Source organism: Stegodyphus dumicola, chromosome X2 (assembly GCF_044657685.1).
Source record: "Stegodyphus dumicola isolate Sdum_Otavi_A_Nest chromosome X2, ASM4465768v1".
NCBI lineage: Eukaryota > Metazoa > Arthropoda > Arachnida > Araneae > Eresidae > Stegodyphus > Stegodyphus dumicola.
In genome coordinates this window covers 61,949,967-61,972,843 of record NC_140781.1, presented here as the reverse complement: position 1 = coordinate 61,972,843, position 22,877 = coordinate 61,949,967, and the positions used below count along the sequence as shown (strand labels likewise).

Genomic DNA, 22,877 nt, shown 5'->3' with positions numbered 1-22,877 from the left:
CTCAGAATCCAGAAATGCCAGCTGCCGCCCTGGAAGGATTTGGTTACATCGTCCAGACCATGCGCGCTTCGATGAAACCAGAAGCAACATTTAATGGAAACTCACCGGTAACCAGTTTTTTGGAAAAATTGGATGACCACTTTACGCTCTAACCCGTGCACGAATTTCAAAAAGTTACCTTAGCTATCAGCGCTTTGAGGGGCCAAGCACTTAACTGGTTCAAATGTATAGGCAGAAGTCTCTTGGGTCAAGCAGGAAGTCCCACCTATACTTACGAGAATTTCAAGACTGCCCTAGTAAAAGCCTTTCCTGTCGTAAGGGATCGTGCGAAATTAGAAACGGAACTTTTCAGCATATATCAGCAAAGAATCGAAAATCTCTCAAGCTTTATTTTAAGAAAAATTCACGTCTTCAAACTCTTGTATGGAAACCGTCCGGATCCTGAGATAATTCAAGTGATTTTGCCGAGGTTACTTCCCCAAGTGCAAGACTTTATTGAATTAAGAAATCCGACTACACTGGAAAAGTTATTTGAGCTAGCAATCCAGTTTGCAAGTAGAAGAACGGCGGACATTGAAAGAAGACGCCAATATCAACAACGAAACCAATTTGGTGCGGCAAGACCACAGCAAAGTCAACACACGGCTACGGAAGCAAAGCGAATCAGTGGGCAAGGAAACCCGAGCATTCAAAAACAGCCGGCGAACGTCGACAGTTCAATAGCAATCCAGGAAAAAAGTCTCAAGGCCAGTGGAAAAAGAAGGAAAGCATGGAAACGAAAAAGGATTTAAACTAAAACGGATTTCTGCTGACGGGAGGGTGCAGAAATCCGAAGGCCAAGAAAACCCCTCTTCCTTCAAGTTAAATACAGTAATGATGAAAAATTTGACTCTTCCGAAGATTGAAGTGTTGGTGAATAATATCCCAGCCACCGCACAGGCGCGCAGCGTTCCTGTGTGGCAGAAGATTTTTTTAGGAAGTATTTTCGGAAATACCGCATATATAATTCGGATAATACGACAGTGTTAGCGGCGCAAGGAGAAAGATGTAAGTGCATAGGTAAATTACCACTATACATCCGTATCAAGGACGAACAAGTAAAGGTTATGTTTTTCATAGTAAAGAATCTGCAAGCACATATTATCTTAGGAATAGATTTTCTTTCACAGGTACAAGCAACGCTGGATTTTAATGAAGCGTCCCTTAAGCTGACAATGAAACCAGTTCGAGAAGAAAAGGCTGAACCGCCGATGTTAAACCTTGACCACCTGCCTAACGAAGACCAACGAAGTATCCAACAAGTGGTAAGTGAATTTGCTTCATTATTTAGTGATATTCCAGGATTTACTCAGGTTACTAACCATAGTATTGACACCGGAGATTCAATGCCAGTTCGCCACAAAGCATACCGGTATGATAAGAATAAGGAAAAATTATAGAATGGCATATCATCGATATGCTACGTAAAAAGATCATAACGCCCATCTCAAGTAGTTATGCTAGCCCGGTGGTTTTATGTAAGAAAAATAATGGCTATCCATTGACACATCCAAAAAGGTGGAGATTCGCAATTGACTACCGTAAATTAAACTCCATAACTAAATATCCGGTATATCCGTTATCTATTATTGAAGAAATTCTAAGGAACATAACATCGACCAAATATATGACGACTTTAGACTTAACGACTGGTTATTTTCAAATAGGGCTTAGGCCTGAGGACGTGCCTAAGACTGCTTTTATAACCAAGTCTGGCCCTTATGCATTTCTGCGTATGCCGTTTGGCCTTTGAGGGGCACCGGCAACATTTCAGCGATGTATGGACATTGTGTTAAGGCCTGTTCTTGGAAAGTCCACATTTATCTATTTAGACGATATCATTATTCCTAGTGATAATCTCGACCAACATGTACAGGATTTAAGACAGGTGTTTTCTTTATTAAATGAGGCCGGTCTAAAAGTTAATGTCGAAAAGTGCAAATTTGCAGCCCCTGAATTAAAATATTTAGGTTACAAAATATCTCAGAAAGGAATCGAGACAGACAAATCAAAAATAATTGCTGTACAAAAGTATCCGACTCCAAACACGGCGAACAAGCTCTCTTCTTTTCTAGGACTTGTTCATATTATAGGTCCTTTATAAAAGATTTTGCAGCTATTGCTGAACCATTGTTAAAATTAAAAAGGAAAAAGGCAAGATTCTCGTGGACGGCCGAAGCCAATAGTGTGTTCGAAAAATTAAAGCAAGCATTAACGCAAGCCCCTGTGTTGAAATTTCCTGAAAAGGATGAGAGTTTAGAAGTTTCAGCGGATGCTTCGGATTATGCGGTAGGAGCGGTACTTTCACAAAATCAGCAGCCCGTGGCATTTTTTAGCCGAACTTTAAATCAAACACAAAGAAACTATTCCGTGACTGAGAGAGAGGCACTTGCAGTTCTGTTAGCAGTGCAAAAGTTCCGAGTCTATTTTGGAAAGGCGCCAATAACAGTGTACTATGATCATGCAGCGGTAACTAGATTGTACTCAGGGAAAAACTTATCCCCAAGGTTAATAAGATGGGCACTCAAGTTACAAGAATATAATCTGGTAATCAAGCATACCCCCGGAAAGGAAAATATCGTAGCAGATGCCCTATCCAAAATTAAAATAGATGAAGGTAATACTGTAAAGGTGGCAATGCTCACAGCATGTACAATAAATTCCCGAGAAACTGTAATAACCGAACTGGGTAAGGATCCTGAGTTTGGAAGCATTTATGAGTATTTAAAGGATCCTGAAAATTTTAGCCACCAAGATATTGTGGCGATAAAAAATAGGGCGGCCCATTACGAACTAATAGATGGTCTATTATTTTATACAAAAACTACGAATTCCAACAACGAATTTCGACCTGTTATCCCAGCTAGTCTTAGATTAAATATCCTGCAGGAGTTGCATGACAGCCCTTTAGCTTCTCATGCTGGTATTCGAAAAACTATACAACGCGTACGTGAGGCAGTCTATTTTCCTGAACTGCAAAAGTTAACAAGGGCGTATGTCCAGTCCTGCCCAACATGTCAAGCAGTTAATTATATTAATTTCCGTCCGACCGGGTTTCTAAATAGTATTAAATCCGAATTTCCAAATGAAATAATTGGCATCGATTTATTGGGCCCTTTCCCAAAAAGTCAGTTAAATAAAAGTCGCTATCTCCTTGTTATGGTTGATCATTTTAGTAAGTGGACCGAAATTGTTCCCTTAAAACGAGCCTCCGCGAAAGTAGTTACTGATTCTATTTTAAATAAATATATTTTAAAATACAGGGCGCCCCTAAAAGTTATATCGGATAATGGTCCTCAATTTGTAAGTAATGTATTTGAAGACATGTGCCAAAAACTGGGCATACGTCATTAAAAAATGGTCCCGTATCGGCCGCAATCAAATATAGTGGAACGGGTCAATAGAAATATAGTGAAAATTATCCGTAGTTATGTTAAAAATTTTCATAAAAGCTGGGATAACTATGTCAATGAATTTGCTTTCGCCCTTAGGATCGCAAAACATGATACAACGGGCAAAACTCCTGCTGAGTTATTTTTAGGCAGAAAGATTATAACGCCGTTAGATAAATTATTTTATGTGCTACAAAGAGCCCCAGAATTTAAAATGGGTGACATAGAAAAATTAATTAAAGAAGCAAAAAAGAATACTGAAGTAGCACAGAGAAAACAGAAGCTTTATTATGACATGAAACAACGGGGAGTAACTTATAAAGTAGGGGATGAAGTGTTAAAAATTGAGCATTCACTTTCTACAGCACCAGAAGATAAAACTGCCAAATGTTTTCCACGATTTGAAGGACCTTATGTCATAGAAAAAATAACTCATGCTGTAGTGGTGTTAAAAGCCAGAAACGGTGAAACATGCTCCGCAAACATTGATCAAATAAAACCCTACTATGATCGTAATAAAATGCAAATTTTCAAAGATCTTTTGCAGGATCCGGCACGGCAGACACGGCAGGCACAAGCTCCAGAGGTGGAACAACGTCAAGCACAAGGACAAGCCATTAGGAGGCAGGAGCAATTGAAAAGAAAGTTTCCCCGCTGGAAAATTGAAGGTAACAAGAAAAAGAAGCCGTTCCAACGTCCAGAAAAGAGAGCTCACGAACACCCCCAGAATGAAGAAGGGAGAAGTACGACGAATGCAAAGAAGAAGGCCAGGAGAAATAACGGCAACTACAACCCGGCTCCCAAACGGAAGATCAACTCATCGGACATTACTCTCCGCAGCAAATGTCGCCGAACTGCGGAAGGGCCACCAGCGGCGGAGGAAAAGTTACAAGGAAAATTTGAACGGCCAGCAACGAGGTCCAAGCAGGAATGCGAAAGAAGTGTCCCGGTTCCGCCAAGACCAGCTGCCATCAAACGGCCAAGACCACAGGCAGAGGCGAAAAAGAAGGTATTCAAGGGTGACCGAACTGGAGGAAATAGAAAGCTTCTAGAGGAAGGCACTGAAGGGCAAGCCCGCACAAGAAGGAGGATAAATCAAACCAGAATCTGCACTACCTTCCAGGACTGGGCTCAGAAAAGAATGTCCGAATATCACAAAGATAAGTAAAATTTTATGTTACTTTGCAAACTTAAGTTAATCTTTCATTCTTACTGCAAGTGGCAGATTTCAAGAAGTTTTACCTCATGTGAGGTCTACCTTTATCGCCAAAAAGGCGAGAAATGAGTTGTTACCGATTTTGGTATTATGTTTTTCAATTACTCGCGCGTAAAACTAAAGTTGATGTATAATAGGAATGTGTAAATACTTACATATCGTAAAAGTTATTGTATAAATTTTATTTAAAACATTCTGGCAAGAAAGAAGTTTTAGTCTGAAAGACTTTTTGAAATGTAGTATTTCAATGTAGAAGAATTGGCACTTGCTTTGAAAAGAATAGAAGTTAACAATGTACTACTAATGTATGTTTTAAAATGCGTAAAATTAACGGCATGTTAATATGTTCTTATATACAATGTGAAATGTTATTTTAAATGTTAAGAAATACTATGATATGGTAAAAGTGAAAGTAATGCCAAAAATTTTAAACTTATTCGTGTGACTGTAAAAAGACCAAATTATGGTGAATATGTGTTAAAGGTTGAATGAATGTAGTTAGGCTCTCTGATGCTACACTTCAGAGTTAGCCACTTTCAGTATAGTACCTCAGGGTTTAGAGTTGAAGATAGGGTGTGTTACGAGGTCTTGTCATGTTGAATTTTAACACGTTAGTGTTTTGATTGTAGGAGGCAGTGTTGAACACGTATACATAAACACATTTGTGTTTGGTGTTCTTTTACAACACATGTCAGAGAGCACGGGGAGAGATAATTAAAATAGTCATGAATGAAATAAGAATGTTAAGAGAAATATAAATATGCATGTTACTTGCCATTTCATTGTGTAACATTTCATTAAACTAGTTTTCCTTCCAGATCTCTGGAAGGAACCAGATTTGAATAAAAGCTCCTGTTTAGATGCAGTACAGATGAAAAATTGGGTGTCCATGGAGCTGCTATTGTAAAAACAAATTTTTTTTTAAATTTCTAGTTTCTAGTGAGAAATGTTTGTAAAAGATTGGCCTCGCATTAGATTCTAGAACTAAAAGTTTTCAACAAGGTCGTTTTAGACCTCAGTTTCAAACTAATTAACTCTGGCGGGAAGTATATAAGGATCTTAAGTTTTACTAACGTTTATTTTATTTTAAATCTTTACTATCACTTCTTATTTTCTACTTCCGGCCAGAATTAAAAGCGTTAACTTATTTATGCAAAATTTGTCTGGCGAACGCCAAGTACTTAAGTTGTGGCTTTTTGCCAAGCGAGAGAGAGGAAGGAGTTATTGGAAGCAGGCCGCTTGCCTTAGAAGTTTTACTCGGTTGCTGTTTGCCTTCCAGGCCAGAGGTTTAATCCTCGTGATAATTTTAAACGTATTGTAGTGTTAACAGTTCTCTGTACTACATACGGCTTCCTGTTAATATCCGGCCAATCTTACACGTAGGCCCTTGTTGATTATTCCAAATTTAAGTTAGAGTTTAGTTATATTTTTATATTCTTACGTTCAGACCACAAGTAGTTGGTCTCTGTATTCCGAAGTAAGGAAATTATTGTAAAGAGTGAAAAATAAAGGGTTCGTATACCCTTCCTGTGTATCTTGTCTACTTCCCACAGTTATTGAACATATCTTTAGTAAGCTCCCTGTTCCGAGTCAGGTCTGTGCATGTTCCCAAAGAAAGTAAGGCGGAACATTGAACCTGATAAGTTCATTAAAAGGAAGACTGAAGACCTTAATAAACCATAAAATAAACTATTTAAAATTAAAAAGTAAAATACAAAATTAAATACACGATGATAAGCCCTAGTCAAACGTTGACCACGAACAAGCAGGAACAGTGAGGTACAAGTGCAAGTCAGTCTCTCGGCGAAAAATTCAAGTCTTTATACTTGTGCTATAACAAGTGTGCACGGGTACAGCACAGCAAACGTGGAAACTGCATACAAATGTCAATATACAAAAAAATTTCATCGGAATACAAATATTCCATCACAGCATTACCAACACCTTTAAAACTTTTATGCATATTCCTAATAGAATATATGCAGAATTAACACAGAAGCAGCATTAAAAATTGACATAAAAGTTCTTTCAGTCTTTAAAACTATGTAAAAAAATATATCATAAAATGCATAATATCAGGTTTTAACAAAAGTTTCCTGCCACCACAAACAGTTCGTGTTGGCATGTTTATTCATATTTTGTCAAACATTTTTTGGTATTTGAAGTAAAGAAACTTGCTTTAGATTGCTGTGTTGTGAAATTTGTAAAAAAAAAAAAAAAAAAAAAAAAAAAAAAAACTGTTATCAAATACAAGGTGTCTGAAATGGAACTATCATGTTACCAGATTAGAACTATCATTGACTTCCAGTTCTGTTGCAAAACATCAGCTACAGAATGTCACCAAATCATGTGTACAACTTTAGATACTGATGTCATATCATATGACAATGCGAAGGCTTAGTATCGAAAGTTCGAAAACAAGGACTATGACATTCAAGAAGCAGAGTGCTCTGGCCAGCCTCCTGATGTTGATAAGGCCCACCTGAGGGTACTTCTGAAGTACTTCAGAATGCATCTCCTTGAGAGCCCGTTAAGGAGTTAGACGTTAGTTCCATTCCATTAGTTGTGCTATGCATCACATAAACTTTACATACAAGTTCAATCACTGTGTGCCACATGAGCTGTCTCAATCACATAAGAATAGACTTGTTTGGCCCTGCACTAATCTGCTCGAATAGCAACACAAAGACAAAATTCTGGTCTGGTTTATCACTTGTGATTACTTCAACAACACAGGCTGAAAAGGGGGGTTGATCTGCACCATTGAGCCAGTCAGCAGCGTCACAAAGTGCAATTTTACCGACAAAAGGATCATTTTTTGTATCTGGTGGGATTGCCATGGTATTGTTCACAAAGAAAGAGTACCTGGAAAAAGGTAAAAATCTCGACAGTAAGGTGTACAGTGAGATGATATTCTGTGCTGATGCTGCTATCAAGGAAAAACATCAAACTGAATTCCGGCACAAAAGGTGATGTTCCATCAAGATAATGCAAGACCATTTACCAGCTGGACTCTGTACGGACTCGAATGGGATCTTTAGCTCCACCCACAATATAGCCATAACATTGCTCCTTTGGACTTCTACTTTTTCTCACACCTGCAGCTAAATCTCACTGGTGCTGTCTTCCATTCTGCACAGGACATCCAAAATGAGGTTGATCTGTTTCTGGACTTGGGACCACCAAGTTTCTGGGCTGAAAGCTTTGAAAAACTACCAACATTTTGGCAGAAAATCATAGATTTGGGTGGCGATTACTACCCGCACTAAGGATACTGTTTTCATGTGTTTTCCCCCAACTTTATAAAGAATATTTTTTGGCGAAAAACTTTCGTTACAACTAACTAAGTCATAAATAAAACTATGTACAATGAAAACCTTCAATTAAAGTCAGCATGTTATTTTTTATGTAAAAAAAAAAATCCTCCAATCTAGCTATGAAAGGTTAAACAAATTGGTACTTACGTATTAATGCAACCAGGCCAGAATTCGCATAAATCGCCAAATTTGGCGACCCTACTTACGACAACCCTACGTGTTATACGTAGTTTTTCGTAAAGAAATTATTTTTCTTACTGGTTAGATTGAATGCTCTGAAATACTTTAATTACTTTTTTGCAGAATTACTTTTTTGTTTACTGTACCTAACAGAAGCGCCGTTACCCTCATGGAAAAAATTTGCGAAAATATCAAGGAAGGAAGCATCATTTATTCAGATTGCTGGAAAGGATACAATACAAGTGAGTTCGAAAATGCTGGATTTCTGCATGGAACTGTTAATCACAAATATAACTTTGTGGATCCCAACACGTGCATTCACACGGAACATGTAGAGCGCATGTGGGGCTCAGCCAAATGGCGCAACAAAAAACAGAGAGGAACAGCCCTCATCTTGACTCATACCTTATCGAAGTTATATGGTGCCAAGCTCAAGCTGTTAATGGCGAAGACGGTTTTCAATCAGTGCTAAAAGCAATAGCCAAAAGATTTCCGCCGAAAAAATAATTCTGCAACTTATTCAAATTCGAAACCGGAAGGGTTTAATTGCTATTTTATATTTTAAAACAAAATAATATAAAAAACTGTATTAAAAATTATCTGCAATTAATAAATGTACATTTTCTTTCTATTCATACTTTTTTACTCAAACTTACAAATCGCGCCAACCTGGTTGCGATAATACGTAAGTACCAACAAATTTGCAGAAAACATTTATTTATTTTTCAGTAAAACATGCACTAGAAATTTTCAGAATGAACAAGGGGAATAAAGACACATTATCCCACATACAAATAATTTTCCTGACCAAACCTGAAAGTGTTCTTAGACATATTAAAGATGTTTATTGCTATTAAAATCATAAGCACTCAAAATTATTAAAAAATTATAAACATTAATAAAGCTATATTAAGAACAAAATGTAACTAAAATACTTACAAATTTTAAAAGACAAGTATTTTCACGCAGTGCCCCTAGACAGCCAGCAAAACTAATGATGAAAACTACTCCTCCCAAAACCATTACTACTATAGATACATGTACAAAAAGCTCAAAAGCACTATTTACTTCAGGAAGACCTTTGTAATTATACTCCTCTAAGAATGACCAGCCACCAATTCCAACAACTGCACCTCCAACAAGCTGCAAATATATGTCAGTGTTTTATTCTCTTAAATAACATTCAAACTTTATTTGGCCTATTTGATTCAATATAAAATAGGCTATAACCATTCAGTCACACAAGGCTAGGCTTAGACAAATTCAAGATCAAATTTAATTTTTTTAATTAATGATAACTTTACTGAAAAATAATTACCACTACTTTTTTCACACATTTGCTTAAATATCAAACAAATATCAAATCACCTGTTCCATTGTTATTAAATGTTGCAAGAGCTAAAAATTTATTAAAAATATTAAAGAGAGTTTGTAAAGAAAACTTTTCTTGGCAACAGCTGTTTTAACACTATTGATAGAAAATACGAGAAACATTTCATTAATTAAATTATCTACATTAGTATACACATACACACACATATATATATATATATATATATATATATATATATATGGTTAGGGTAGAGAGAAGGGTATCCCTTGTATCATCGTGTAGTTCTTGTTTCATTTATGGTAGCCTGAGTAGTTGACATATTATGACATAATCGGTTGCATTATTGTGGTAAATTCGTAAGGGCTTGTGGTGAGCGTGTGTTGGTTAAGAAGTATATTGCTTGTTTTGTGGTTTAGATGGTAAAATGGCTGAATGTGGTAAGATTCATTTGAAGCTTCTATACAATTTGGAAAGAAAGGGGACAAGAACATTACATGACTGGTGTGTAAATGAAGATTTACTTAGTAGCCGTTATTAACTGTTCTGTTTGTAGGAAGGAAACGCATATGATCGAACGTCGATATTTTTTACTCTTATTTTGTGAATTTATGTGATGATGCCAGTACACAGATTCTAATTCAGATAATTTTAGGAAGTTTTTAGATGCTGTTAAGGAATTTTGTTTGACTGAAGACGTGTTAATTCGCAAATAAGGTAAGGGAATATTTCCTTTGTTTAGTGCAAAAATGAATTTCCTTTTTTATGTTATTTCATTGTTTGATTTAAAATGAAGTTTATTGAGATTATACAGTCAAAACTCGTTAATTCAGACACCCATAATCTGGAATGATCTATAATCCGGACCTCAAAGCTAAAAACTTTCTGCGCACACGCCGCGTTGACGCATGCGCATAGCCGTTTACGCGTGCGCGTAAGACCTTTATGACTGCGCATATGCGTGTGCGCTAACGCAGAATACATTTTCACGTGCGCGTTTAATGTATAACGGACGGTATAAGCTAAAATTATCTAATTATCTATTTCAGTTAATGTTGATGATTGCGTTGTTCCTTAATTTTCGAAGTGGATCCGGCTTATTATTTTTTGCAGACTGTAAGAGCAATTTTATAAAAGTAAACTTGAACTTTCGATTATGTCAAATACAATTTCCGATGCTGGAGCTCCCAAAGGATCTACAAAATGAAAGTATGTTTCGATGTCCATCAAACAAAAAGTGGAATTGCTGCAAAAAAATGGATAAAGACATGAAGAAGGTGACAGAGAGGTTAGTGAAAACGAAAAAATTTCGATTGACAAGTTAGTCGGTATTCTCCGCACAGCAATTATGGGACTTGAACAGCGGAATTTTGTAACTGAACAAGAAATTATGTCTGTTTATAGAATTAAAGAGAAAGTATTATCACATAAAACGAAGCAACTTAAACAACTTACATTGAAAGAAATGTTTAATAAAGTAAACAAATAAATATTAAGCTTTTTTTTTGTAAATTTTGATACCCTTTAGATCGTAATTGTTCTTTAGTTCATAAATTACGGTTTCATATTTTTAATTTTAGAATTTCTGCATGCCATCTTCGAGATTTAAACTGATGATCTATAATCCGGAAAAATCGATAATCCGGAATCGCCGAAGTCCCGAAAAGTCCGGATTAACGACTTTTGACTGTATACATATTTTTTGGCTGCTCCTTTGACTTTTTAAGTGAATATAGTTCAATGTGTACATGGTAGAAGTCAAGGGATTGCACAAAGCCTAGTTTGGGCAATTCTCTGATATTTTTAGAGTGAAATTAGGTTGATGTGTACATGGATACCGAGTATGTGCAATTTTTCGTCTATTTATTTTGGCACAAAAATAGTCACCACACAAGCCAAAATAGCAAGTCAAAGAAATGCACAAACTCGATATCCATGTACTGCCAAAAATCAACAAGGTGTACCTGTAAATATACTTTTACCATATATATATATGTATAAAAACTAAAACATCAGTTAATAAAAATATAAAAAGAAAAAAAAAATCTGAAAGGTTTCAAATTTTAAATTACGTCCAAACGGGCCTTTTTTTAACATTTTGTGTGTTACCTATATTAATTAAATATCATGTTCTTCGCACTTAAACCAAAAAAATCAGTTTAAGAGCAATATGATAAAATAATTTTAAATTGAGGATATCTTTAGAATTTCTGATAAAATCTCGCACGCTGGAGATAAAAATGTTTTTTCTGTACATCGTTGCCATTGCTTGCTTTGAAATTCTAGAGTTTGTTAATAAAAAATTAGTTAAAGTTTTACAAAATATGAAATCGATAATAAAACAAATTCCAAATTTGGGCTTCCAGATGCCCATATTCGCAGGCTGATTACGCCATTCAAAATTTGATGGCTGTGGTACCGTTGTTTTATGACAGTGCAAGAAACATACATACATTTATGCAGATTCTTCATTATTTAATTTTTTCAAATATAATACAGGTCGATGATATTTGGTGGCAACTGTTTGAAAAGTGAAATGTACATTCAGAGTGATTGGACGCAAAATCGCAAAACAAAAACAATAGTCCCTTTCGACTAACAAGCAAAAATTAATAAAACTATTAACATGCACTGTTGACAAGGGTTTATTTTAAGCCTCATCAAAGCATCACTAACAGGCAAACTTAACTTGCAGGTTTTTATGTGCAATTTTATTTGAATTTTCAGATTCAGTTTAAACAGAGTTAAGCTTGCAACAGTATTTATTACTATTTACAAAAAAAAATTCCCTAAAAAATTGCTGAAAAATTTTAAGTTACTATCAATGAAAGAGAAGCAATGATTCTTTATCCCCCTCCCAAGATGTGAATTACAATATTTAGTCAACTCATTTATGGTTTTTCAGATCACAGCACATTTTCTTATAATTATCTTGTTATTCTGATAAGGAGCGACCTTGGTCAAAGTAGATGTTTAAATACAGTCTTTTCTGTCCATGTTGTAATTTTTGTTTCAGTACAATGCTAAGAATAAAGAGCTCAAAAGTTCATTTTTGTTACATTATGCTTTTTTATTTCCCCCCTCCTCCCAAAAAAAAAGAAAGAAAAAAGAGAGAAAGAAAGAAAAAGAAAAGGAAAGGAAACACCGCCAGTCAGTCTGCTTGTAAAATTTGTGTTGTATATAGACAATGTTTCTGATGACACAATTCGAAGGCAGTTTGAGGAGTTTAAGCATGGAAATTTTAGCCTCGACGATGAACAACCATCCTCAGTAAACATGGACTTATTAAAAGAAATTATTGTTGAAAATCCATGTTGTATAATTCAGGAACTATCACACAAACTAAATATTCCAAAAAATACAGTATATGAATTTGAAGAATAGGGTACAACTCTGATATATGCCCTAATTTCACCAAATGTGGTGATATGTGTTCTGCGATGGTTTTTGGTGCGACTGCCTGTTGTATGGCAACCCTGTTGACATTGAAAAATCTTTTGCTGGAGCTCGTTGGTTAACGTCTGTGTCCAAGAAGTTAGGGAAGGGGAAGATAAAATGTTGAATTGAAGTTCGGCAAAAGCAAGTATTGTGGCCATCCTGTTGAGGGGCAGTGGGTATTTCTGCCGTTATTGTTTTTTTTTTTTTTTTAATTGTTTGAAAGTTATTTTAGTTATTTTGTTGATTAGTGCATAGTGTCTTGATTGTGCAATTCGTAGATGTTTTTTAAAGTTGAAACAGAATGCTGTGAACATGGTATTCTTTGAAATTTATTGTTGTTGTGTTAATTTATTAAAGCGAGGTGTGAGTAGCTTGTAGATTCATTCATTGCCTAAATTGTGCAATTCGTAGATTTTTTTTAAGTTAAAACATATCGCTGTGTACATGGATTCTTGTCAAATACTTTTGGTTAGAAACTTTACGTTTTTGCTATCTATACTTTCTGTTTTTGTTTCGGATTTTTAGCTTCAATTGTGTGTTCAAAACGTGGTTTTTGCATATATGAAAACTACGTTTTTGGAGACATTTTAGACTTAACGTTCGAAATGTAGACAAAAAATTTAGATAGTAATATGGCAGCATGGGGTTTCGGGCGCATATCAGAGTAGTTCCAAATTTAGAAAAATGCTGTTTCCAAAACACAATTTTAAAAGCAAAAATTTAAGTAAAACATCCAGAATTGACCAATTGTCGAGGTGTTTGTCTTCCATTATGACAATGTTGGTTAATCTTACATAAGCGGGGTGAGCACAAAACTTGGCGAGAGTTTTTATTTGCAATTTCGATTTGGCTGTGCTTTCCGGCTGTATGTTTTCTTGTGGCAAAACATAGATCTTTATCTCAGCGATTGTAATGACAGTAAGTTTAGTGTAGCCAGATTTTTTTTAAAATTTAATTTTGAACTATTGTGCTTATTTTTAAAAGTTTTACTGTTTAATATTTGCAGAAGGTATATTGTGTTTATTTTTAAAAGTTTTACCATTTAATATTTGCAGAAAGTTAAACTGTTGTTGGTGGGAGAATGTTAGATTTCAGATGGCATGTAATTTATAATTTATGAATGTTTTTATTTAATTTTATTTTGTTAATGTTTTTCAGGTCAGTTAATTATTTTTTTTTTTACTTTTGTTTCTTACATATTTCAATCGAGAGACGTGGAATGTTTAAAGTGTTGAGCGAAAGTGGTTCAGTGTGTTGAATTTACGATGATAGTAACTTGTATATTTTAGCGAGTTTATGATGCATCCATTGCTAGTGAATTTGAATATATCTACATGATTGACAATTTTTTTATGCAAGTCAAGAGACATTTGGTACGTATTATTTTTGTAATTTTTAGTTTCCTGTTTGTGACTTGAATTTTGTGTACAGTACAAAGTCCATAATCCGGACTTGTTGGGACTTCGGCGATTCCGGATTAAGGGTTTTTCTGGATTATACGAGGGCTATCCAGAAAGTAGATTACGTTTTGGAATAAAAAAATAAACAAAGTATAGGAAACAAATTTTATTATATACAGATGAAAGCCACACTCAAATACTACTTTTCTACATAGTCACCATACAAATTAAGGCATTTATCGTAGCGATGTACGAGCTTGGAAATTCCTTCGTCGAAAAATTCGGCCGCCTGCGCCTTCAACCACTTCGTTACCTCTTCTTGCAGCTGTGCGTCGTCATCAAAACGCTGCATAGCCAGCCACTTCTTCATTGCTGGGAATAGGTGGAAGTCGCTCGGTGCCAGGTCGGGACTGTACGGCGGATGAGGAAACAACTCCCACTTAAAAGATTCAAGAACTTTACGAGTGACATTTGCCATGTGGGGCCGGGCGTTGTCGTGAATCAACAAGATCTTAGAGCTCAACATTCCTCTGCGCTTGTTTTGAATTGCTCTTCTGAGTTTTTGGAGAGTTTGGCAATACCTTTGAGAGTTTATTGTAGTGGCTCTTTCCAGGAAGTCCACCAAAATTACACCTTTTCTGTCCCAAAAAACAGTCGCCATCATCTTCCTTGCCGACATTGTTTGCATGCATTTCTTGGGTTTTTGGGGAGAACTTGTGTGCCCCCACTGCATTGATTGCAATTTCGTTTCACAGTTCACATGTTTCACCCATGTTTCGTCACCAGTAACGATGCGATCGAGTAAAGAGTCACCATCCTTATGGTAAGCGTCCAAAAAGTTCAACGCTGCAGCCATTCGCTGATTTTTGTGGTCCTCTGTCAAGATTTTTGGAATCCATCTTGCACAAAACTTGTGGTAACCAAGCTTTTCACTGATGATTTCGTGCAACAAACTTCGCGAAATTTGTGGAAAACTCAAAGAAAGTTCCGTTATTGTGAAATTTCGATTTTCACGGACTTTAGCATCGACTTTTTCGAGAAGTTCGGCGGTCACTATGCTGGGTCTCCCACTTCGATCTTTGTCGTGAACATTGGTTCGGCCATTTTGAAATCTTATGACCCACTGACGCACTCCACCTTCAGTGATAATGTTGTCCCCATACACTTCACGAAGCTGCCGATAGATTTCTATCGGTTTACAGTTTTTTGCAGTCAGAAACCTTATTACTGAGCGCACCTCGCAGCTCGCGGGATTTTCAATTAACGCAGACATTTCAAACCGTCACAGTATCTGAACGGAGCATAGCACGAACCTCTCACTAGCACGGCTAGATGCAGACTGAGCTGCGCAACGCTCTGACCCCAAGATGGCCGCGCCAGCCCCGCCCCTAGCGGACACAGACGGAAACGTAATCTACTTCCTGGATGGCCCTCGTAGATCATCAATTTAAATCTGGTCAGATGGCATGCACAAATTATACAATTAAAAATATGAAACCGTAATTCATGAAATAAAGAGCAATTATGATCTAAAGGGTATCAAAATTTACACACACACAAAAAAAAAAAAAAAAAAAAAAAAAAAAAAAAAAAAGAAAGAAAGAAAGAAAAAGAAAAAAAAACTTATTTGTTTACTTAATTAAACATCTCTTTCAATGTAAGTTGTTTAAGTTGCTTCATTTTTTGTGCTAAATGCGCATGCGTAAAGCATATATAAAAAAAAGTTTGTGGCTTTGAGGTCCGGATTATAGATCATTCTGGATATTGGACGTCCAGATTACAGACTTTGTACTGTAGTTTATTTAAATTTATGTTTTCGTTTGCAGTAATTTACGCTTATGTTGTATTTAGCGCCATTTTTATTTGGCGATGTTAGATTTTACATCGCTGTTTCTTTTTGCAATTGGGAATTGAAGTTTGACACAATGCGAAGTTTGACTTCACCAACGAAAAGAGTTTGGTGCCAACTTACCACACTTTTGGAAGATTAGCCATAATGTTCAAATCTACATTTCGCTGAATGTTACACAAAGATTATTTGAGTACAAATAGGATGTTCTGATAAGGAAAATTTGTGTCCTCCCCCATATTCCTCAGATTTTCACCCAAGTTCACTTCCTTGGAGATTATCAAACAGTGCCTCAAAAACTGCTTTACGGATAAACCTAATGACATTTTTAAAAAAGGTATTTTCTAAATGGTGGAGAAATGGGAAAAAGTCATAGAATACAGTGGTGTCTATATGATTCAATGAAATTTTCTCATGTTTTCATTTGTATGTATCATTAAAAATCTACTGAACTTTCTAGGTGATCCAATACATATTATGAAAACCTGCATGAAAAAATCAGGTCTTCATGCTGATAATTGGTTTTATGGTTCAATAATACCTTTCCATACTACACTGCACTTCATGTATTACTGAGCCAAGAACAGTGCAACGGGTAGAGTTGACTTTAAGGTACCCCTTGTATTATGGCGAATTTGTTGTTTGATTTATCGCCAAGTTGTTATTTCATTTATGGTAGTCTGAGTAGTTCAATGTTATGGAAACCCTATTGTGACGTAATCGGGTGCATGATTCTGCGAAATTTTGAATCATCGGATGTGTTGTAGACGGTAGAATGGCCGAGTGTAGTAAGATTAATTTGAAGCTTCTGTACGATTTGGAGCAAAAGGGCAAAAGAGCTTTAATTGACTGGTGTGTAAATGAAGGTTTACTTAGTAGCCATTATAAGTGTCCTGTATGTAGGAAGCATATGCATCTAGTCGAATGTAAAAACTGTTTAGATGGATTTGAATGGGTTTGTAGGAAGAAAGGTTCAGATGGTCATTATGTGAAGCATTCGATCAGAAAGAGTACCTGGTTTGAAAAAAAGTCATTTGAGTACGATTGATATTTTGATTTTTACGTGGCTCTGGGTGTACGAAACGAACTCGAAAATCATGGTAAGCGAATATTTGCTTTTGGTAGTACTTAAATGTATAACATGTTTTTCCTTTTTTATGTTATTTTATTGTTTGGTTTAAAATGTATTTTACTGAGATTATGTATTTTTTTGTTTGCCTATATTGTACAATTTGATGCTCCTTTGACTTTGTAAGTGAAAATACATCGATGTGTACATGGACAAAGTAAAGGGAGTGCACAATGCAAGTTTGTGCAATTCTGGGATTTTTTTAAAAGTGAAAATAGGTCGACGTGTACATGGATAAAGTCAAAGGAGCACGCAATGCCATTTTTGTGCAATTCGAGGATTTCTTTTTAAGTGAAAATAAGTCGATGTGTACATGGAAACCGAGTTTGTGCAATTGTTTGTCTTGTTATTTTGGCTTTGTGTAGCGATGATTTTTGCGCAAAAATCGCCGCTTCGCAAGCCAGAATAACAAGTCAAAGAATTGCACAAAACCGGTATCCATGTACCGCCAAGGGGTACCCTTAACTATACTTTTACCCAGTGTAACAGACAGTTAAATATGTGTGAAAAAATAACCACTAATAAGAACACGTATAAAAGGGAAGTTAGTTTGTTCTGATCAAACACTTGAAAGGAAAATTAGCAGAACTGAAAAAAGATCAAAGTGAAACAATAATGCGGGCAGAGCTTTGATAAAACAATACATTTGGGGATGAACTTGCAGATAATAAATGAATATTTACTTGTGTAAATACTGAACAGAGATGATGAAACCTTAACAGAGATGGTTCAAAAATATATTTATGTTTAAGGAAGAAGCATAATGGGTTGATCTTTACAATATGGTAACTGGTAGTTTGGCGACATTTTGGAGGCAATAAAGGTTACTACCTGGCACTTTGGTAATAATGTGAGCAGTACTCAGTTCCGATTACGCATTATTTTGTGTGAGGGAAATGAGAGATCATGGGATATGTCATGTGATATTAATGGACGAATTACGGTTCTTTAATCGGAAAAGGGGGGAAATCGGGAAATTTGGTATTTGGCTTTATTCTGTGTTGTGTGAAACAGTGTTCGTGAATTTTTGGATCCCATGGCCGTAACTAAAGTGAATTCGAAATGGGTATTTATGTATGTATTAATTTAATGTATGTGCTCATTTATATTTTAAGTAGTGTTTTTGAATTTAATTATATTTTAATTAAATGATAGTTATTTTGTGAATTTTATGTTTGTAGGAATTTGGTATACGTTTTAGTTGAAGTAAACATGCATGGAAATAATTTAAATATGCGACACTAAGTATTTGTAATGGTTGCGGTATGAATTCGTTGGTGACGTGTATAATGTAATAGATGATTTAGAGGTAAAAGTTTTTGGATATTTTATTTATTTTATATGTGGAAATGTTCATTACTTTTTCGCGATCAGGTAATTTCATATATGTTCTTTTTACCGGGTTTAAAGATTGAGAAAATTGTCATGTATTTTCGTGAAATTTTTCTAATTTATGAGAAAAAAAGCAGTGTACATGGATATAGTGAAGAGTGTGCGCAATGCCATTTTTGTGCAATTCTGGGATGTTTTTTTAAGTAAAAATAAGTCGGCATGTACATGGTTTATGTGTATGTGTTATTTTGAAAAACGCGTAAGGAGTATGGTATTGTACACTTTTTCCCAATTTTGCAGTGAATATTTGTCATGATTAAGCAGTTTTGTTAGATAAAATTTCTAGCATAAGTGTAATTTGGCTAGTAGATTGTTGGAAGAAGTGTTCAGTAAATAAAAAGAAAAGAAACATGTCTTTACTTCGTGAAGACAAAATGGCGGCGGGAAAAAAAAATAGAGGGCTGCTGTAGGAGAGTTGGTCGCCAAAAAAACGCCAAGTTACCATAATGTAAAGATCAACCGCATAATGCATTCAGATGATTCCAAGTAAGGAATTGGAAAATTTTAAATTGATACAGTCAAAAGTCGTTAATCCGGACTCGTCAGGACTTCGGCGATTCCGGATTATAGATCATCAGTTTAAATATGGTAAGATGGCATGCAGAAATTACAAAATTAAAAATATGAAACTGTAATTTATGAAATAAAGAACAATTATGATCTAAAGGGTATCAAAATTTACAAAAAGAAAAAGCTTAATATTTGTTTACTTTATTAAACATTTCTTTCAATGTAAGTTGTTTAAGTGGCTTCGTTTCATGTGATAATACTTTCTCTTTAATTCTATTAAACAGACATAATTTCTTGTTTAGTTACAAAGTTCCACTGTTCAAGTCCTATAATTGCTGTGTCGAGAATACCAACTAATTTGTCAATCGAAATTTTTTCGTTTTCAGTAACCTCTGTGTCACTTTCTTCACTATCGGAAGCGAATTATAATGACGAGGAACTTGATTTAAATCATATCAAAGACGGAGTGCATCGAGATGAAATACTACATTTAATAAGGAATTATAAGCCGCATAAAGTAAAAACATCTGCCCTGAAGATAAGGATAGTGCTGACAGAGCAACTTCCAATTCATTGCCTCTTCCCCCCCCGGCCGCAGAGCAACGTGAAATTGATAAACATATTTCGGATTTTGAAACATACTTTCGCTGTGTAGATCCTTTACATATTAGTAAATATATATCGGAAATTCTATTTGACATAATCGAAAGTTCAAGCTTACTTTTATAAATTTGCTCTAACAGTCTGCAAAAAATAATAAGGCGGATCCAATTCGAAGATTAAGGAACAACGCAATCTGCAACATTAACTGAATTACATAATTTTAGCTTAGCTTATACCCTCCGTTATACATTAATCGCGCGTACGTAAACGTATTATGCCCACGCGCACACGCATATTTGCAGCCGTAAAGGTCTTACGCGCACGCGTCATGCACGTATGTGCAGAAAGTTTGTAGCTTTGAGTTCCGGATTATGGGTGTCCGAATTAACGACTTTTGACTGTATTAGTGACTCTCTAGATCCAACCTTTGGTGCAGGTATATAGACACTCAGACAACTCCAGGAGTCTTCAAAAAAAGGAAAATAAAAGAAAGACAAAAGGGAACAGCTTGCTAACACTTAGCTTCTGAGACTATATGATGGCAAAATACAAGACAAGAAAAAATGTATAAAAACAGTTATAACTAAATTATAGCTACTATAAAGATATTGTGTATTATTCTCCCCCTCCTCTTAGTTTCTCGTTTTAAGATTTGCATACTATTTACTGATTTCCCATCAGTAATTCTTAATATTGCTAGAGGCTTATATGGTGGTCATTGTAATAAGAAAATACCTACATTTTTGAATACATAATATAATGTATATTTATATATAACATAAATCTTCAGCTTCATTGGCAATTAACAGGCATAATTATAAAATTTTATTTATTTATTTTTTGTTTGATTTTGGAAGCAATTTTATTTTTTGTTTATATTTAATTTTTGTAATAATTAGCCCAGGATGTTGGTGGAACTGATTATCAGACTATGTGAGGAACTGTTGCATTTCGATCAGGGTAAAACATTTGAAGGCTATCTACCTAAGCAGAAGGATGCCTTCATAGAGAACTTTCTAAAGGAATATTTATACTACACATGAAAAAAACAACAAAAACTCTCATGAACCAAACCATTCACCATGACATGAAACTGTATAAATTCCCAGTATCCAATGGTTTTATCACTCGTTCATTCATGGGCCCATTTTTTTTTTTATGTATTGAAAATCGTTAATGTTTCTAAAATTTATCAATGATGAGTTTACAAATTAAGTCAATGATATGAAAAGAAATTTTCAGTTTATGTAAACAGCAGCGTCTGTAGAGACTTAAAAATCAGTTTTACCTACCCGATTAGTGGGAATCCTACGCTTTTCGTCGCCCGGCACAATTACTTCTAATTTCTAGCACCTGCCGCCCAGCAATCCCCTAAATTTTCAAAATTTTGCTGCCTAGAGAAGCTGCACCTATTGCACATGCTCTGGCCCTGTACCTGGCTTGTATGACAACTATGGTAATGACAGCTACAGAAGATAGTACAGCATCCTTATTATTTTTTCTTACTTTATTTCCATTATATGCTTTACTTCGTGAAAAATGAGAGCTCACTTTAACTGTAGTACCAATTAAGATGCAAGAAACTACGTACTGTGCAGTGATTATGATACAAATGTAAGCCAGAGAGGTCAAAAAGGCTTATTTTAAGTAACAGATGCTAGTATATTTAAAAGAGATGGAAAAGCAAATAACAACCTAAAAATCCCAATATAGCTGGGAAGAGATGCAAAATAGGACAAAAGAATTCATTAACAGGATGTACTGATATTAGGTTTCAGCCACTTCATTTCTCTTATATGTATAGTTGGAATTACCAACAATTCCACTAATATTCAATATTCCTACCGATTTTCCTTATAAATGCACCTTAGTAAATAATATAATTTTCAACTTAGATGTCTCTTCCTTTATTGAAATACAATTAAAATTACTTTTAATTTATTATTCCATGCTCATTCTATTTCATTTTATGATTATTACTTAATATTACTGCAAACTTTCGAGAAAGGATCGTATACCGTTGAAGGGAAAATTTCGGTTTGAGACCTCGAACTCATGCTTTAATTCCCACACATAATTTTATTCATTTATATATATATACACACAATTCGTTGTTCTTGTTAATTACATTAAAGTTATACGAGTTAATATCAGTAAAAGTGATCGCAAATACCAAAATTTTACAACTTTGCAGAAAATTTACATACCCAAAATATTAAATTGAAAAAAAATAGAGAATATTTTGTGCACGAACTAATATAATCTTCAGACCGCCTTATTCGTTCTCGAATCATGATACAAATTCTTAATTACTGAGAACTAAAATTTTAGCAACAGTGCAAAATTAATGAATTGCAACAAAATTTTTACAACTACAAACTACTGTTGTTACGAGCTGGAAACGGATTTCCGGTATTGTGGGTATGCTATTGCCATCAAAGAAGATATAAGATTCAAATTCATTGGTTGCACGGCGTTCTATGTAAAGTTCCACGAAGAGGGCGCTCACATAGCGAACACGCCGGAAGATTCCGTTTTCAATATTACTGATTACTGTGGTATTTTACGTTGATAGAAGTGTTTAATTTTTTGTTTTATTTTGATAAATGCAGAAGTATATACTTTTATAAAAGGAAATTGTGATAGTTTTGTGTGGCTGTGGGTTTAGCATGAAAGCTAAAACTAATTTATTATCCAAAATAAAAGTGTTTTCATTTCCTAGAAATCTGTCACTTAGGCGCCTTTGTTAAGCTGCAGTTCATAGAGAAAACTGGACTGCCCATAATTCATCCACTCTCTGCAGTACTCATTTTATTATGGGTAGTTAATGTTTATAAGCATTTTCTATCATACTAATGGATACGTAAACATATATGGTAAAGATCTTTGACAAAAATCATGAATAATGTATCAGCGGTGTTTGGCGATGCTTTGGCTACAATTTTCGCCTGCTGAGGTTATGTTACCACCGGGGCACTAATGATTCATTATGTTTTAAGAGGTCATGTAATCTTTTATGATCTTTAGTTAGATTTTTTTTTTTTTCCTTTTCAGTTTTTAAGCATCCAGGAATTTTTAAATA

At 35.1% G+C, this 22,877-nt stretch overlaps 1 protein-coding gene across 2 annotated transcripts in view; it reads right to left on the bottom strand.

Moving 5' to 3' along the window:
* Positions 1–22,201, bottom strand: part of LOC118188494 (tetraspanin-14-like) — an 87,286-nt gene extending 65,085 nt beyond the window's left edge. For both annotated transcript variants that reach the window (XM_085809720.1, XM_085809721.1), the window contains exons 1-2: positions 22,003–22,201; positions 9,084–9,287 (exon numbers count right to left, since the gene is read on the bottom strand). In XM_085809720.1, coding sequence (XP_085665846.1) covers positions 9,084–9,287; positions 22,003–22,089 — 291 coding nt within the window. In that variant the 5' untranslated portion in view covers positions 22,090–22,201. The remainder of the gene's footprint in view (positions 1–9,083; positions 9,288–22,002) is intronic.
* Between the last annotated feature and the right edge of the window lie 676 nt (positions 22,202–22,877).